Here is a 19,756-nt window from a genome sequence, read left to right as displayed (position 1 = left end):
ATGTTGTTATATAAATTAAAAGCAGAATGCGACGAACCGTTAGGTTCTGTCCACTAGAGACTTAAACAAACAACTGTTTACCTTGGCACTACCAAGACAGTTGACTAGAGTAATAAAATAATATATAATAATAATATAATAATAATAATAATTATTATCTTTAGTATATACATATAGTAATAAATCCTGCATTATTATTTATCTATATGTAGTAATAATACTAATAATACTATGCAATACTCTTTCAACCAAAGCAAATGAGCTACAGAAGTACATCTCGACAGTGTAAGTGTTGTGAGAGACATAAGCAAAGCGTCCCCTGTTGGACCGTTTGGGATCTCCAGTCATTGCGAAGTAGAAAATTAAACACCTGTCTAACTTTTAAGCAAATGGTAAATTAGTGACTGCATATATCTCACGTAAACCGAGTCAGCAAGTGTGCACTTTGGCAAAAAAATCAAATGTTTCTTAAAAATCATACATAAATCTTTAGACGCAGACAAAAACAAGAGTTACCAAATTAAATATTATAAAGTAAAGAATGTAAATCGTGAAATGTTTTTTTTTTTTTTAAACTATGCATAAGATTTATGTTTGATCCTTAAACATGTGTATTTACAATGAGTGTTTAAACTTTATGAAACGACATCACCACAGAGCATTTCCTTTTGTTTTATCATGGAAAGCATTGCTCTGCGATCGTTCATCAAAAGCTAATTGGATCAGTTATAACACCGAAGTAGATGCAGATCCATTTCTAATTTGTGTTTTTATTGTTAATAATAATAATAATAATAATAATAATAATAATAATAATAATAATAATAATAATAATTAATTTTAAACATTTAAATTTATGTAAATATTTATAAAATTATTATTAATCATTGAAGCGGTATGTCACTGTGTGTGTGTGTGTGTACACACACACACACACACACACACACACACACACACACACACACACACACACACACACACACAAATGTACAGATGCAAAAACTGCGTGCTACCAATCTACAGAGGGGCACACGTTAATAATGCATTTTTAGTTATAAGAAATCTTAGTGGAATCGGTCCCTGGAGAGACCGTGATCAGTGTGTTTGTATGTGGCAAACCAAGCTTGAAAGCACTGAACATGAAATTTGTGCCGGGACGGAAATTGTTGACAGGTTTCCCATCAAAAGGTTAGCTCTGTAACTCATTGCGATCGCTGCATCTGTTTCTATCAAGATAAATCCGGCTGAGTGGTCTGTTAGCCAATGGAAAAGTCTAATCAGCTCAAAGATCTGGGGGTCCCACGCGTAACCCTGCCTCCGCGCTCTCCTGATAGGACTCCTTATATCAACAAATGGCTAATTATTTCTCAGAGCCTGAGATTGGCTGATTCTGCTGTCAGTCTAAAGCATCAGCGTCCGTAAAAGGATCATGCATTCTGGTGGAGCCTGGAAGCTCGCAGTTGCTGTGAGGCAATACCCATTGCAAGACATGCAGGATGCTCCAGTTATAAGAAAAGGGTTTGAAGCGGCACTGAATACGCCAGCTCTGTAACAAGGCAGCGCCGTGGTTTTATTTACCGTGTTAATGATGTTTGACAACTGGCATCCCGATCAAACATCTTAACAAATGCTGCCTAGGCTTGTTATTTTCGATTTGTTATTATTTTCTTTATTCGGAGTTCTTCATAGCATTTGCACAAGGATTTTTTTCTTGCCATTTCAAAGCACGATGTGGAATGAATAACTTTGCCATTATGTCTTGTTGGATTATGGTACGTACCGACAGGGCTTATGGAATATAGCCTGATTAGTCACTATCTATATGCACGTTCTTTCAGCCCAGTGAAAAAGAAACTTTTCTTACTCTCCATCATGCTATTCCTGTGGGTGTATATGGTGTATTCCTGCGTGGGCTACTGTTCCACTATGCCCAGCATGATGGTGGACTATAGGGTAAAGGAGACTCAAACTGCCGGGAAAAGGACAGATAACAGCGGGGTAGACCTCATGTCCAAGCTGCTCTCCAAGCCCCAAAGCTGGGTGGACTTGGAAACTGATTACGATGAAGCTCCAATAAGGACCGCTTCCAGAGACTTACTGAATGATGAGGTCGAGATAGACAGGACTGAGGATTGGGATGAAATTAGGGGAGAACAAAAGTCGCAAGATCAGAGCCCCATGTCGAGTTTTTCCAACGGGTTGGGCAGCAAGAAACTTCCCCAAGCGATCATCATCGGTGTGAAGAAGGGAGGCACCAGGGCTCTGCTCGAGTTTCTCCGGGTGCACCCTGACATCAGAGCCGTGGGAGCCGAGCCGCACTTCTTCGATAGGAATTACGATAACGGATTTGACTGGTACAGGTAAGCAAGTAAAGCGAGATATATGGCGAAATATCCTACAAGAATGCAGTGTGCTATTTTTAAACACATGACACACGACTCGTGTTTTATTATCAAAGCAGAAACAAACTGTCCGTTTTTATATTAACTCCCAAAAATCGAAAACGCAATCTAAAATATTTAATTATAGCATCAAAATTACTATATAATGGGCTTAACTTTTGAAAACTCGAATATAAGGTTAATATGTGGTTAATATGGTCAGTATGTGCCAAGTTCCAAGTTTATTGCTGTCAGCTTACAGTTGGCATATCCAATGATGTGGTATTCAATGAACACGCCTTTATCTTTCAAATAACAACACGGGCTGATGTATACCATTGATAAGTCATTAACTGCATTTTTTAATTGTGAAAACGTTAATAAGTGTCGTTTTTTTTGGCATCAGATGCCAAAGCGACCACCCGAGCCTTCATAATGTGAAGGGGAGATATCTCCTTAGGATTTGCATGAGTCTCAATAATCTTGTGGATTCGAGTTAAGCTTTAAGCAGCTATTTAAAAAAAAAAGGGTTACAATTACATTTTTAGATTCAGAATAATGAATGGACAAATCCTTTTTTGTTCTTTTAATCTTGTTAAGTTCCATTATCGGTTTTCTATATATATAAGTGAAATCGTTTTCACGGGGTAACATTGAAACTAAACGCAAATAACGTGTGCGGTTGTTTTTTAAATTGAATATTTAATATTATAAATGCATAATGCAAATCGCCTGGCTTGTATTAATTATAATACTCCGCGGAATACAGATCATAAACAGAATACACTGTTGCATTTGAATAAGTCTTCAAAACAGTAAACGGGTGATACTGCAATTACCAGATAAGCTTTAATTTATTATAACATTACACTCGCTATATTCATGCTTCATACATTCCACGTAGCATGGATTTATTTTAAATTCATAAATCTAATTTGTTTTAAAAAAATAAATACAAATCTGTTTGCGCGACCGCACTATTTCTATACGGGCTTGGTTATGCGTAAAGTAATGATCTCTGTTGGATAAAAGCGATCACTGCAGGTGAAACATTTGACTTAGAACAATTTCAAAATTATTATTATTATTATTATTATTATATTATTATTATTATTATTTATTATTATTTTTATTATTATATTTTAAAGTTTAAAATTGTAAAATTTATATATATGAACACTTGTCAATATGGGTTTATGTTACATTTCAATTGGTAATGCATACGTTGTAAATCGTGACGTTCCCGGTGCTTGCTTTGATGGATTTGCAGAATTAAATAATTAAAAAAAATAAAATATAAAAAAATAATAATAATAATTTAAACAATGATCTGTAAAGGCGCAAGTGAGTAAGGACAATGGAATCAGGCTCAATGTTTAGGCTACTGATATTTTCCAGATAACTTTTGAAACTCCAGTCGTTCTCTTGACTCCTTTTATCGGACTGCGGAGTGTTTGCCTTTTCATTAAATAGCTGTTTCCATAAAATAATTCAGTCAAAAATGTATTTTGCTAGCCTAATTCAAATGGTTATTCCAAAGGCACTTTAATAGAGATTTGTCATAATTTAATAAACAAACAAACAAAAAACAAACGAAATAAATAAATACAAAATCGAAACATTTATTATTATTATTATTTATTATTATTATTATTATTATTATTATTAGCAGTTACAGAATGACGATTTAAAAGTTATGGTCGGGATGATGATGGATAACTTGTTTGAAAATCACGCCTTTTTGTTCCTTTCATGCTTGAGTTGCACTACAAGGAAAGCAAAACAAAACAAACAAAAATCATGTTTTAAAGGATCCCTTTGCAAACAGGCAGGTGTAAAAGGATGAAAAGGATATTCTCACGGGCTGTGTGTAACATTTGTGGGGGGGGGGGGGGGGGGGGGGGGGGGTAAAATGTCAACAGAAGCCAAGTAACTAAAATAAAAGTGTTTATTTTGATATTTTTAAAATAGAAAAAAATAAATCTTAGAGCACAACGTTTTTAAACCAGCCACGCCACGTGGTTTAAAAATGAATAACTGTCGAGCAATGTTAAAATGAAATGTGTAAAACGATACAGTCCGGCAGTGTACATCCTCCCTTTACTACAGCACAGTCCTGTCACGCTGATGGAACACAGTGCCTCGCTATAAGCACTGCTCAGTAAATTGCAGGAAGAAAAGTGTATTTGATTCAATAGGCAGTCAAGTCAGACGAGAGAAGAAGTAAATAAGGAGGGTCATATCGATGTCTTAGTTTTAAAGTTGTTTGGATCAATGACCACGGACATGTGTTCCAACGCATGCAGTATGAAGCTCTTGAAAAAAAAAAAATAAATAAATAAAATTACTTTCTTGCCAGTTTGTTTACATCTGTAACCACAGAGTATGTTAGGGTTATGCTCATGTCAATGTCACTAAAAGTCTTATTCATAAGAAGAGATCCTCAAAAGTAAGTCTTTTTGGTCTAACTTTTAAACTACCAGCACAAAAATAAAATAAAATAAATAAATAAAAAATTGAGTCACATTAAATTTAACCTTTTGAAGATTCTTTTGAGTGAAATATATATATATATATATATATATATATATATACATATATATATATATATATATATATATATATACTGACGTTTTTATAAAGTAGGAATAAGTAGATTAATGCTTTGATCTAGACTGACTAAAATAATCGGTCTTTTTTTTTTTATATACAATCCACTGTTTCAGTAATGCTCTGCTTGAACGATTTTTATGTCACAATCAGTTTGCTGTATCTTTGCATATAATGGTTCATTAATGCCGCTTGGAGATTGTTTTTAAACCTGTGTCAAGATCGTTTAATCTTTTATGACTTTTACGAGTAGAGGATATGCTCTAATCGATACTTGAGATTAGTTGTAAATTGAAGAGTGTTAATGATGTTAATTGAAGATGCAACTAACATAACAATAGAGGCACTACAGAAAAAAAAAATAGCTTGGAAACACTTGGGTTCTATTTGTGTGTTGGTTTTGCGCATCTACTTACTGGTGTTTGTAGTGAAAACAGAGCGACTGTGCTGCGTGTTGGCTCAGCGATCTTATGGGTGGCAAACGAAATAAACAAAGTGCATCTGCTATACATTTGCAGGGTTATTTGGGCCTTAATCAAGGGGGGTGAGGCTTTTATGAGGATGTCCTGGGTTTTGTTTAGATATCGTTTATAACATTTCAATCCGGGCCGCTATCCCACCCCTACATCATAATAAAAACAATATTAATTGGAAGACAGTCCGATTTGGTGGACCAGTTCTTAATAGACAAATGACAAATAAACATGCATTTATTTTATAATAATATATCCCACTGACAGGAAATTTAAAATTGCAGGGAGAAACGTATTTTTTCAATGTTTCTTGCATGTTCTATACGCGTTTAACCACCGACCATATTACTAATTAGTTTCCTGATTTTATAAAACACCATTATTAACCTATATGCACAGACACAACTAGAGCAATTTTGTACAATACGATTAACGTGTTTTTTTTTTTTTTCACGAAACAGGTGGCCTGCAATAACAACTATTGAGACTATAAAAAAAAGTCTGATCCCTTGGCAGGTGTATAGCTGGCGTAAATAATAGATTTTTCAGTAGACCGCCTGGGCTAAAACTAGCGACCTCAGGGCTATGCAAGTTTTGTTGATCTCTACTATAGTTTTAAAATAACTTGTGGTTCGTTGGTAGGATTCTAGTCTAGATTAGGATAAACAGCAAAGATGACTGATCTTTCCAAACAGATGGCGGTGAGTGTTCGTGTGGGTGCTAAAGGAGGGACAGAGTGGGGAGGCTCGATACACAACTTGATGTTCTAGAGTGACATTTTAATATCATTCACGTGGTAACTTTCGACCATTCACAGGCAAGCAGTGCCTTGACTAGTGATGGATTTATTTTCACCGCCTCACCTGTTCTGCAGCTGATGAAGAAGTCCCTGAAAAAAAAAAAAAAGTGTATTTGACAGGTTAGTCGTATCAATATTATTCTGGGTCGGCGAGGTTGGATGGTTTAATCCAAATTGAGCGCCTGTCCCGTATCAAAAATAGTTAGCAGTGGTTATATCCCGGCTTGGAAGCTACTAAAAAAGTTTGTCAATCACAATGTAGGCGTCTGAAACACAACCCGGAGAGTGTCTTCACTTGAGTGACAGCTGTGCTAACAGGGAATTAAAGTTAACAGCCCAGCAATGCATTGTTTACATTCTGGCTCACATATCCAGATGCTTGATTGCCTTTACAAAACATGCAATCTGGGGGAAGGCATCATTCATTTGTGAAACCCTCACCTCAGCAATTAACTCAGAACTTTGACCAGGGAGTGCAGAAGCTCAGTTATTTCCAAAGGGGCTGGACAGTGAGGGAGGGGGGAATTGAAGGGTTATTATTGGCTGTGTTCATCCTTCCTGACATAGCTGCTTTCGTTTAGCCTGGGGTAGCCTTGAAAATCAGTTTCATTGTACAATATTTGTGTTGCAATAAAAAAAAATTAAAAAATGCAACAGAGCAAAAAACTTCCATACTTGTCAGTGGAACTTTGCCAGCACCATTCAACTTATTCCTTAAGGGACTTTGATGTAATTTAACAGTTTTTGGCTTTGTTATTTTTAGAACCGAAGAGATAAGAAGCAGACGGTGATCTCCCCGTTCTGCACTTTACTGTCTTTCCCTGTGCGCCCAAGCTGTTGAAAGAGGACTGGAAACATTTTTGATATAGGAGAGTGATTGCCAGTGCTGTTACAGCTTAGCTTGTCTTTTCTAAAGTTGACCATATTCTTTACCTTTATTATTCAGACATTTCCAATTCATCACTTGCATTGAGTTTGCAGTGTTGGCTGGGTTATTAAAGACTTTCCCCAACCTTTTCTCAGTGGCAAAAGACTATTTAAAAGCTGGTTTCGGATTTCGTTGTCCAACTATAGGTAATGCAGATAATATCTTAGTTGACCCTTAAGGCCTCTTGCCTGTCTATACATCCTGTTATGTTTTAGTTCTGTCAGTAAAAGAAATAATGTCAGGAAAAAATAACTGTTTCCATTTTGGTGTGTGTAAAGGGCTTTTAAAAAAAAGTTTCTTATAACCCCCCCCCCCCCCCCCCCCCCCCCCCCCCCCCCCCCCCAAGTACTTCTAATTAGTAAGTCAAACTTGGAGAGTTTTTCTTTCCCGTTGCTGTCATGCAAAGCTGGGGGACGATTGTGTGAAACTGTGAATAGGTGCTGTTTTCTATAGCGCAGCTACACATCGCCTTCACAAAGGAACCTATTTGGAAACAAGCACAGGCTATGCAGCCTCAGAGGTTACCCTTTCAAGTTAAGTCTTGACCGTTTCTGTCTGTCCCTTGACAGACCTTGAAATAAAACAGAAAATTGCGGGTTTCTGATCTGCCGTCATTACCTCCGTGTTTGTCCAACAACGTGGGAATGTCTTCAGAGCGCTGTGCTACAACTTCCCTTCTGAGATCTGTGCTGTCTGCATCCCACTCCCCTGGGATCGCAACAAGCATGTGAGTGCTGCTTATCTACTACGTGTAATTAGACGCTAGGGCTGTTAACCCAGCTCCAAAGCCACAGCGAGCTTTGTTAAAAGGATATCGGTGCCTACAGATTGCTGTATCAGTATGAACCTGGCATGTAATCTACACCTACAGCTTACAACCTCAACCTACAATGAACATATATTTGATGGATAACGTAAATAGATGTGGGGCCGCATTATGTAACTGATATATGGTAACGGCTATTTGCATTAATGCTCATTAAAAATAATGAATGCACTTTTCTTGTCATAATGGTTTATATAGCATAGGACTTGCATCTATAGAAAAGCATAGGAACATAATACCTAATTAAAACTAGCTTGACGTAATCGTCTTGCATGGTCTGTGATATTCCGAATGTAAACCGAACCTTTAACCAAAGGGCTTTGAAAGTCGAACCAAAATCAGACTTTGCTCCTGATTTGATGTGCTCCGTGCTTCCTGTGTGAGTCACTGAAGTGAAAACCCTAACTTACCTCCCCAGGTTCACACAGCTTCAATTATGCTGCTGGAACTGAAAGAAAGAGGGTCATACATTGTTAAGACACACAGACAGGTCAGATCAATTCAACAACTTCTTATGACAATCCACAATAACAAGCCCTTCTGCATTTTATGAGGTGAAATGCTCCAGCGCTTTGGGAAGAGGCTTCCCTCCCTAACACCACTCCTTGCACACACACAGCAGCATGAGCCAGGAGGTCTGCTTTGAAATTGGTGCAAGATATTTCTAAATGATAGGTGACCCAAACATGGATCTCAACCTCTGTCATCATGGTATAATTTATTATACCGTTAATTGATAAATACATAAATACAGATCCTTTAATTAAATGCACTTCTATAATTGGGTGTTTCGTCGGGACCTCAGAGGTAGAAAGCAGAACCCCAGGGAATGAGGCAGACACGTTCTCCTATTACTTCGAATCCGAGAGTTTCGATCGACGCCAGTTTAATCAAGGGCTGTGTAATTAAACACAGGTTATGTGTAGGGTGACCCACGTGTTCTTGATGTCTTTTTAATTTGGCAGTGCTGTTGTCTCAGACCCCCTTGGAAACCCTCTCCAACTCAAGCACAGTTAATTAGGGACTGCCTCTCTTTGTTTTCACCCTGATGTGCAGTGCACTTTCAAGCCGATTACCTCTAAATGCATCATTACAGATTTATTATTGTAGTATTGGTAAGTGACCCTAATGAAGGCAATGCTAAGCCAAAACGCATTGTTTTTTTAAATTGTTTTTTAACCAATAAAGCATTTGTTTTAAATGCGAGTTGCTGGGTTTCCTTAAATTTTGTAATAATAATAATAATAATAATAATAATAATAATAATAGTAACCCTTTGTCAATGTAGTGTCAAGGCTTATTATAAACAAGGCTGTGTTCTGTGGCAGTTGAAATACTATTGCATGTAGGATTTTTCTTTTGAAGGGAGCACATTGTGTAGTAGCTGTTCTTTTCATACATCAAACCCTTTTAAGATATGTACCTTGGGATCTCTATCGGGGCTCCAGGGTCAGGTCCCCAGATCCTGTAAGAAGAGTCTCCGCTCTGCTACCATCTGCGATGCAGCTGAGGACCTCTGAAAGGGAGCAGCACCTAGATATACAGCATTGCTAATGAGAGGATCAGAGGCAAACACCATTCTCTAATCTGTTCGTCAATATGCCCTTCCCTTAGAGGTCTGCGAGATACATATTACAGACAGCATTGTTCCCACTGGGATGTTGCAGATGAGATTCGGACCCATTGAATCACATTTAAATGAGGCTTTGCAGAAGCGGAACTTGCCTCTGGTTGCATATAGCCAGATACCTGCTAGTTGCCTTTTCACATTGGCTAGGACTAGCAGGATATAAAGCTGTTCAAGACTTCAGTGCTGTATTCATAAAGCATTACTATGCCGGACTCCTCTGTACTTCCTGACACAGTGTTTAATGAATAGGTCCCTCTTTGTCTTGCAGGCTGTTAACAGTTAGAAGATGCTAGCTTACTCATTGCTAATGTTGTGCTTCACCATGTTACTAAGTGTAATCATTGCCTCCTCATGTTGACAGTAAAATACTCTGGAATGCATTTTCCCCTTTGTGTAAGTACTAGCAGCAGGAACGCCCAAAGCAGTGCTGTGTTGGCTGTTTTGTGTGCTGCTGTAGTATTTTATCTTCTAGAGCCCCTTGCCTCCGTCTCTTTGAGATGCAGGAAAGTGCAGCTGACAGCCCACTGTTTCACTGAGGCCTTGGCAGCTTGGTTTTTTCGCTTGTTAAAAACGAGCTGTAATCTTGCATCTGCTCGAAATGGAGTATAGTAAATATGTGTCTGTGACATACTTGTCAGCAACTCCAGAACTGCTCTTCTTCCACTGTAGATAAAGGCAGGCATTTTGTTTGATGTCTCTGTCAACATCTGCACTTGAAAATCTGAAATGCATAGATGAATATTGCTTTGTATTTATCATTTTTAGAGAGACTTTGGCCATTTATTAATTTTTTTAATCAAGATATTAATAAAGGCACTTCATCTTATTTAAGCTTCATCTTAGTTTAAAATCTTACTGATGATCTTGTCATTGTTTAAAGTTATGGATGATAAAGGAACTCGCCCCCCTCCAAATGCACGAGTTGAAGTTCACCTTCAGGCATTAGAGTGCATAGCGCTGTGATGCTTGAACTGCTGTGCTGACTTCCCCTTAAAAAAAAAAAAAAAAGACAGCTAGTCAATTAAAACGTTTCCACCCGAGCAGTCGCCTGACCGACCCACTGCCCTTTAAAGAAGACAAACAGATTAGCTTTAAGGCTGCTCAGCAGTGTTGGCTAAATAAAAGCATTGTGCGTCCACAAATGAACAGATTCATTTCTCCCTGGTCTCTCCTGGCATTACCGCATCCCTGTTCTCTGACCGTGCCCCTTCCCCACTGGCAAGCAGAATAGACAACAGAAAACAGGTCACATGTTCCCTGTCCCAGTGCCCAATCACGTTGCGATTCACCCTCACTGGCCACAAAACCTATAAGGCATGCCTGCTGTGATGCTGTTTCTTTTTCTTCTGTGGTTAAGCTGGCATGGAAGGGATGGAAGGGAGGGTGGATGGCTTTCATCATGAATTACCACCGTCTAATTGTAAAGGGGGGGCATGGGGAGACGGGAGTGGTCCAGCTACTGGGGTGGCCTTTGAATGCTGCTCACAACAGTTGAGAAAACATGGCTGAAGGAAGCAGGAATCTCCTGCTGAAGCCTGGAACAAAAGCGAGTGAGCTCGACAGGAACTCAGTGTCAAATGCTCGTGTCTCCAGACAGGCCTCTAGCACAGATAGAGAAACACTGATAATTGTCCATGTTCATTCACGCTGCTCGTAAAGAGTGTGTGTTTCTTTGTTCTTTTTTCTTTTTTTTTTTTTTTTTTTTTTTTTTTTTTTTGCAAACAGCCCCCCCCCCCCCCCCGTTTCAGTCAACTGAATTTTTTAAAAAAACCTGTTGGCGCCCCCTCCCCTCCACACTGGCTCGCCAAGGACTCAACTTGAATCAAGTCTGTGATAATTTCAAAGTTGGAACACTTGTCCCAACAGAATCAGGCCCCTTTCCCATGCTCATTTATTGGCTCTAAACAAACTCACTGTGAACACTGTGAAAAAAAATTCTAAACCCAGTTTAATACAAGGCTTTCCTCTATTAAACAGTTAATCATTTGCTTTTGCATCCCGGCCCAACACTACTTTGGGTTTTTATGGAAACATTGCACATACTAATGAGGCTGTAAACTGAGAGTGGGGCATCAAGTAAAAGAGTAACAAGGGAAGTATTTTGCAGGTAAATGTGTTCAGCAGGTTCGGAAACATGCCTGCATTAACCCCACAAGTACCAGCTTGATAATTAGGTGTGAAAAACCATTGATCCAATGCACTTTGTATGCTAATAAGTTTGGGGGAAAGTGCTTGAAATTAGCATAGCAGGAATTGCAACATCTCCTGACCACTTGCTCTAAAAGCAATGTATCTGCTCAGCCTAGCAATGGGGAGGAATCCTGTGTTATCTGTTTACAACCTCAGCATGATAATCTGGGCCCCTGTTCTGTCACAGGGAAGTACAGAGCAGCTACAGCCCTGTTGAGCTACAGCCCTTTAGAAAAACAATCTAAATGATTACAACTTGCAAACCTAGACGTAACGCAACATTTAAAATCAGACCTGCAGCTCCTAATCATCCTTCATCAATGTATGTGTGATCTGTGTTGTAAGCACAGGAGATACTGGTTTCTATTTGAAAGATTCTGGTTACAGTGCATATAAGGACAAGGCAATCTGCCAGGAAACTAGTCTTATTCTGCCCTGAGGTCCTAAACACAAGCCACAGTCGTATTTTTCCGAATTATTAATTTAAGTGTCATCATTGTGATTATTAGTACATGCTGATTATAATTTACATGCTTTTCAAAAGGCCACTTGACAGTTGTATTGGAATTTGCAGACACACAGCCTTTGTTTGACAACGATTTTCAGTTTAGCTAAAAATGTTTATACAAAGTCATTAAAAAAAGAAAGTTTTAGCCCTTACATTAATATGTGAACTGTGTGCAGATACTATGTAGCGTGTCTGACATACTGTACTTGCTTTGCCTTCCTGCAAGTTGGCTCTGTCCTTACCATCAGGCAGATCTGATGAAGCTATCGATAGAACAACGCTAGTGTGCATTATCTGCAGAAATGCTGGGAGTGATTGAATAATATAGCGATTAAACTGATACTGTATTTGCCAACAAATGTGTGCTTTGAAGCAGGTTAAATTTGAAAAAGAGGTGTTATTTATATAGAGACATAAAAAAACAAATTGTTAACTCCTTACCTCCAACCATTTCTGAAGTCATTGATCCATACTAATACAGGTACCTATTAATTAGGATCTGCGTTGGTACATTGAACAGTGTGGTGCTCTGCTGGAAATAGGTATTTTTATATGCACTGAAGAAGTAAAGGGGTTTAAGATATAAAGAGTGAGGCAGTGACAGTGAGAGGGTGGCTTTGAAAAGTCAGAGTGGATGGCAGAATTCCAGCTGGTTTTGGGTCCAGTATCATAACCATCGCTGTTCTTTAACAAAGTGCTATTCTAACTACCTGTAAGCTGCACCACTGCACAGCACCACATGCAGCTGCCAGAACTAATACCTGCACAGTGGAGTGCTTTAGCACTCAACCCAGTAGCCTGGGCAAACACCAGCTTCAATACATGGGCAAGGACACAAGTCTGTGTCTTGGAGCCTGAAATCCATGATTTGTAGTGAATTTAAACTCTCGTATGGAATGCAAACTTCCTTATGCTTTATAGCTTTTGTTTTATTTATCCTGTTGCAGCTGCCCGAAGCCCTTGCCGATCCTACACTTGTTAAATAGGGTGCAGCATGCTTAGTCATACAACTCAGACGGAATGAGCGCCTTAGAGTATGATATGGGGGCTATAGACCAAATATGGTGGGCTTAGCCCTTGACACTTGGTTTTCCTCCTGTTGATTCTTCGCTGATAAATTGGGTCACAAACACGTTACAAACACCAACCGCAAACAGCTCAGGCTAAGAGATTAATTACCTGGGATTAGGTGTGTAGGCAGTCTGCTGATAGCTGGGATATAGTGACATCTGAGTGTGCCTTCATGATGCATGATGCAGTAAAGGCTTCCTTTTGCTGGTTTGCGTATCAAAGTCTTGAGCTACAAGAAGTGTGAGAAATGATCGTGAAGAGCAAGTTTCAAAGACTATACTATATTATACTCTCTATCGCTTGTTATTTGAGGTTCCTGCTAAATGACCCTTTTTTTTATTGTTCCTACAAAAAAATGAAACCCTAATGGCACTGAATCAGATTACATCACCGAAATCAGGTGAAAAGTCTCCCAGAAGCCCTGCAGGTACGTTGCGTATAACAAATGCATGGCCTGGAATTAGCAACTTTGCAAATGGGAGTTTTCCTCCCTGTCTAATTTACACCACATGGCAAGCCCGAGGAGCTGCTGGATTATTAACACTTGGTAATTTTAGTCATCTGGCGCTGGGCCGGCCGCTGGGATCTGATGCAGTACAGAAAAAGAAATACTGGACAGTGTGGTAGTAATTTTCTACCCTTGCAATGTGTCATTGTGCCAGTCAGCAAGGCTGGCAGAGATTAGGCCAGCTCCTTATATAACTGCAGTAAAACACATGGTAAATCAGAGTTACGTATGGTAAAGTACGACAAAAATGCAAATGCTCTGTAATAAAGGGAAAGAAATCGACTTTTAGTTCAGTCTTTTTCAACTTAAATCTGCTGTAGATGTGCTACTACCAGGAACACAAGAGCACTGGCTGCAGATGACGTTAAAACTTGAGCTAAAAGCGAGCTCATTTTGGGAGCTACCTGGTCACTACGATAATATCCAGCTTTACTCAGGAAGCCAGTAGTTTGTTGCTAAACTTGTGTTCTCAGTAGATTATGGCGACCTTTGCCTGGTTAGTAACACTCTTCCCCACCAACCATCAAACCATCACGAACAATGTGATAGCAAACCGATTGTAAATATTGTATTAAAAGAGCTTGGCAAGTATTTCTTTTTTTTTTTTTTTTTAAACGGTTTGCTGTGGGTCAGTTAAGGTACATTTTTTTTGTTTACACAAAGCAGCCAAGTTCTCATAATCCACATGATCACAAATGCAGGCAGTAAGAGAATAATGTCCCACAAATCCTTGATAGTATGTGAGCTGTACTTCTAGATCTTGAGGAGTCTTGGGCTCAGGCTGTAATCGCTCAGTCTTTCCTTCATTACTATTAACACCCACACCAGGATGCTGCAGTATAGATTAAACCGGGCCAGCTGTATCTAATCACAGCGAAAATACCATGTCAGACTCGGCTAAGGAGGTGTTTTCATTAGATCTCCTGTAAGTTATCAATTATAATTGAAATATGTATTCATCAGGGTTTTCTGAGCTGGGCAGGAGTAGCAATTATCTGCTTGTAGCAGCACTAGCTTGACTTAACAAGATTACATTTGGGAATGGGAACCTCCACTATTTTACAGGGAGTTTATCCAATTATCTCGATAGCAACGGCAAATGTTTGTTCAGCTCAGTAACGTGTTGAATATTTATAATGTTTCATTAAAACAATGTAGGTGATGGATAGTTTTGCTAAACAGGTTCTCTTGCACATTTATATTTTTTCACAATAAAAAAATGGTAAGTTTACTGTACAGCAGCATAGAATAGATTATTAATAGTGTTACTACAGTTAACTAACTACATTTCTTATGAAGACAGTATAGTAGCTTGTATAGTCCTTTTTTAGGCATGCTTGGGCATTTGGCACTCCAAGAGTTGAGATCAAAGTTACCTAGACAGCAGACAAAAGAACTGTGCCTCCATTTTAATTAGAATTATTATTATTATTTATTTTTTTAATTGTTTGTTTGACTTTTGAAATATTGAATTTGACATGTCTTGAAAATAACTGCTTGCCTGTTTAAGTGCATTTGCAAGCAATGTGTTGTAGTTCCAGCCAGTCTGACAGTAAGGGGAGGAGGGAGGGAGTGGGTTTGTTTCAAAAGAAGGCAGCCTTTTTAAGTTCTTTGTAACATATGTCTTATGAACTATTCCGAAGCAGTGTGATTTGCCTTGAGGCTGTCATTGATCTAAGCAGATATTGGAAGTTAAAGTGTTTTTGATTCAGTGAAGCAAACAGAAGCTGGGTCTTAACAAAAGATATTGGAAAGAGCAGCTATTTGGGTTGAAAGCTAATTATTAAGAAGACATCCTGTAGAGCTGTCCCTTGGTGAGGCTGTTGCTTGCTGATAGTCCGTGTTGTCATGTCAAATTACATCAGTTCATGCCAGACTTGCTATTGGGTAGATGGAGATCACTTCTCTGACGAAGCTTGTATCTAGAATTCTGGAACACCTCCAAGTAGACTTTCTTAGTAGAGTCAGCAGACGTTAGAAGGAGGACTGTGAGACATGTTTGCTTCAGTTAGATTAAACAAGTACAAACAGGAATTTAAAAAAAATAAAAAATACTGGATTTGTTACCTGTTAGACACAGGGCTGTAAGACACTTGACTACAGTAAAGATTTCAATTTAAAACCAAGAAAGTGGCAGTGAGCGAGGGGTCAGGTCAGACTTACATAAATATAAATTGTGTATTAGCTATCACATCTTATTAGCTGCCATTTATACATCTGTCTTGTTTGTTGTGGTCCTGATGTGATTTGTGGTTCATGGAAGATAAGCAGACACACACCTGCAGTGAATCAGAAATCCAGAAAAACAGAAGTTCTGCTGTGTGTTCGAGATTGGAACTGCTCTCTCAAACTATGTTAGTCTTATAAAGATTAGGTCTCCAATTGGATCATCTGTAACTATAGTGTTACTGTGCTGTAATTAGTTGGCATGCTTTCTGTGACTATTAAACACCAAGAGTATTAATACAACATATGCCAGGGTGCTACTGTAATTGTTCACAGGCTGGCACACTTTTCCCATGAGTGCACTAGACTCTCCCCAGGAATTTGTCCTCTCCCTGGGAAGGCTTCTTCATTTCTTTGAATGGTGAGTTATAATGGCTATTTTGTGAGGGTTACTTCAGCGGCGTTCCTTCTTGAGAACCCTTATTTGTCTCTCCTCTTTAGCAATTATCAAGAACAGACAAAGCTTTAAGAACAGCTGTTTTTTATCTCTAAAAAAGATGCACAAACTTTTTTTCATCGCTTCTTTTAAAGCAGTGTCGTTCCTCGCCCCCCCATTTAGTTACCAGCACAGTTTTTACAATACAGAATACACAAAGGGTTAATCATTTTCAACACTTTCTTTCATCCTCACTTCTTAATAAAATTCCTGCAGTCTCAATTTTACTGTCACTCTCATCACAAACCCATTCTCACTCCTCGTAATCTGCAAGACATTATCATCAATAACCAGATAGCTCGTTTAGTTTTCAGCTCTAATCATCTGCCAACGAATCACTATTAAACATATCATTAGTTACCATGCATTTCCTCAGGCACTGCAAACTCATTATCACTGACAAAAGGGGGTTTCCATGATTATACTTCTGCAACTTATGAGCTCAAAATGGCTTTTTTTTTAAAGCTCCAGCTGTCAAAAATGGTAAGACCCTTAAAGTCGTACATGTTCATGAAATAACATTCTTCCACACGTTTCCATAATAGCATTGGACTTGTTAGCAATGCTTTTCACATCGTACTATACACTAAGCGAGATTTGAAAATGAACAATGATGATTCGTGCTTGGCAGCCGTGGAAGAACGTGATAGCTAGCTGAAACCCTCCAACATACAGTCTGTTGGGCTGGTTAGCAGAATGATGTAGGAGGAAGGAGGGAATGAAAAGCCTGGCTGGCTTTATGCAGAAACAGATAATAGCTGTTGTAACTGTACACGAGGAATGTCAGCAATGGTTAAACTGGATTCCTATTAAGTATGCAATTTGATATACTGAAAGGTATAGATGCTGAATAATAGGGAAATACATATGTTGCTAGATAAACGTTTGGAGTTGTACTTCACGTAACAGGACCTGATCCATACATATATAGCAATAGTGCTATCATCTATCAGCTAAACAGTACATTGCACACTGTTTGACATCCTGAACAGCACACAGGCCTTGATGTACCTCAGGGGTTTGTGAAAGCAGAATAACAAGTAGGCAGGCTGTTTGTGTGCCCTGCTCTTGACAATGACTAGTGAGCGTTTGCCTCAGAAGTGTCAACAGATTAGCCAGGCCCAGACAAAAAGCTGTCCCGAAGGTGCAAGGCAGTGCGATTGGATTAGAAAACAGTAGCCACCTGTCATGTAGGGCTTGTCAAAACATGGCTCCTTCGGTCACTTGGGTGAAAATAGAGGTCATGCACTTTCAACTGGTGACTTGTTGGCATTTTTGAGGACAAAGGGATCTCACAGAAACCTATATGGAAAAGTGTTTTTGTTTAAAGGTTGCATAAATTTCTACACCAGGCCTTTGTTTTGTAACTTTTACCTAACAGTCCATTAATTCATTAGCACATTTAAGAGGAAGGACTGGGCTGACAGTGTAGTGGAGCCTGCTATAAAACATACCTCTATAAAGCCATTCAAAAACTGTCAAATACTTTCCAAGCCCAACGCTTGCCCTACAGGGACCTATGCAGATATTTCCAGGGGCGCAGGAGTGTGGGTTTTCACACCCATGGCAGATTGCTGGAAACAGAGCTTGCTGAGTCAGCCTTCTGCCTTCAAAAGGCAGATTCATCTTTACTTTGGACTAAGTGGTTAATAGGTAAAGTAGGCCAAGATGGATTTAGTCTAAGCCAGCCAGTTTCTTGCATTGCAGTCAAAGCTGTTGGCAGTCAGAAGATATAAGAGCATAAGAAAGTTTATAAACAAGAGGAGGCCCATCTTGCTCATTTGGTTGTTAGTAGCTTATTGATCCCAGAATCTCATCAAGCAGCTTCTTGAAGGATCCCAGGGTGTCAGCTTCAACAACATTACTGGGGAGTTGGTTCCAGATCCTCACAACTCTCTGTGTAAAAAAAGTGCCTCCTATTTTCTGTTCTGAATGCCCCTTTGTCTAATCTCCATTTGTGACCCCTGGTCCTTGTTTCTTTTTAGGTCAAAAGAATTCCTTGGATCGACATTGTCAATGCCTTTTAGAATTTTAAAATATAAATAAAAATCTAAAAATATAAATGTTTACAAGGACAAGAGGTTTGGTTTTATTTAGGCTATAATGCATGAGGCCAGTTATTTTGGAGAAATTCTGAGGTTATTGCTTTAAATCCTAGCTGGTCATCAATTGCTGATAAGGAGCCATTACATGAATGATCATCGATATTATTATTCATATTTATTTAGTTTAATGAGCACATTACACCCCCTGTTCACTGTTGTGTTAACCCAACCTATTCTTCTCTCCCTCAGAGACCTGATGCCCAAAACCCTGGAGGGCCAGATCACCATGGAGAAGACCCCCAGCTACTTTGTGACCAGGGAGGCCCCGGCCCGGATCAGTGCAATGTCCAGGGACACCAAGCTGATCGTGGTGGTTCGGGACCCTGTCACCAGGGCCATCTCCGACTACACGCAGACTTTATCCAAAAAGCCTGACATTCCCACTTTTGAGAGCCTGACCTTCAGAAACAGGACTACGGGGCTCATTGACACTTCCTGGAGCGCCATCCAGATTGGTATCTATGCCAAGCACCTGGAGAACTGGCTCCAGTACTTCCCCATGAGCCAGATCCTCTTCGTGAGTGGGGAGCGGCTGATCAGCGACCCGGCCGGAGAGCTGGGAAGGGTCCAGGACTTCCTGGGCCTCAAAAGAATCATCACGGACAAACACTTCTACTTTAACCAGACCAAGGGCTTCCCGTGCTTGAAGAAGGCGGAGGGCAGCAGCAAGCCCCACTGCCTGGGCAAAACGAAAGGCAGGACCCATCCCAACATAAACCCAGAGGTGGTGCAGAGGCTCAGGGACTTCTACAGGCCTTTTAACATGAAGTTCTACCAGATGACCGGCCATAACTTTGGATGGGATTGAAAGGAACACATTTTTCTGTCCCTGCAAGACACTTGTGAAGTTATATATATATATATATATATATATATATATATATATATATAATATATATATATAATATATATATATATATAATATATATAATATTTGCATGTAAAATGTACAGAAATCTATTTTATAATAATTTATTTCTAATTTCTAAGCAATTAATTCACTAAGCTGCCTAACCACATTGTACATAATATACCAACCTTCCATTTTTTTGACATTCCACATGA

At 39.1% G+C, this 19,756-nt stretch overlaps 1 protein-coding gene across 1 annotated transcript; it reads left to right on the top strand.

The window, feature by feature from the left end:
• The first annotated feature begins 1,471 nt into the window (after positions 1 to 1,471).
• LOC121295250 (heparan sulfate glucosamine 3-O-sulfotransferase 3B1-like) lies at positions 1,472 to 19,531 on the top strand. Its single transcript, XM_041219691.1, has 2 exons — positions 1,472 to 2,360; positions 18,881 to 19,531. The coding sequence occupies exons 1-2, from the start codon at positions 1,792 to 1,794 to the stop codon at positions 19,497 to 19,499; spliced, it is 1,188 nt and encodes a 395-aa protein (XP_041075625.1). The 5' UTR covers positions 1,472 to 1,791; the 3' UTR covers positions 19,500 to 19,531.
• Positions 19,532 to 19,756: the final 225 nt, after the last annotated feature.

Source organism: Polyodon spathula, chromosome 20 (genome assembly GCF_017654505.1).
Source record: "Polyodon spathula isolate WHYD16114869_AA chromosome 20, ASM1765450v1, whole genome shotgun sequence".
NCBI classification, from domain to species: Eukaryota; Metazoa; Chordata; class Actinopteri; order Acipenseriformes; family Polyodontidae; genus Polyodon; species Polyodon spathula.
The sequence above is the reverse complement of the archived record's forward strand: the minus strand, read 5'-3'. Positions and strand labels throughout refer to the sequence as shown.

Bases quoted from the DNA above. Each gene is read 5' to 3' on its own strand.
- LOC121295250 (XM_041219691.1), top strand. From the start codon at position 1,792: ATGGAATATAGCCTGATTAGTCACTATCTATATGCACGTTCTTTCAGC. The intron at 2,361-18,880 runs GTAAGCAAGTAA...TCTCTCCCTCAG, and splicing joins AACGGATTTGACTGGTACAG to AGACCTGATGCCCAAAACCC.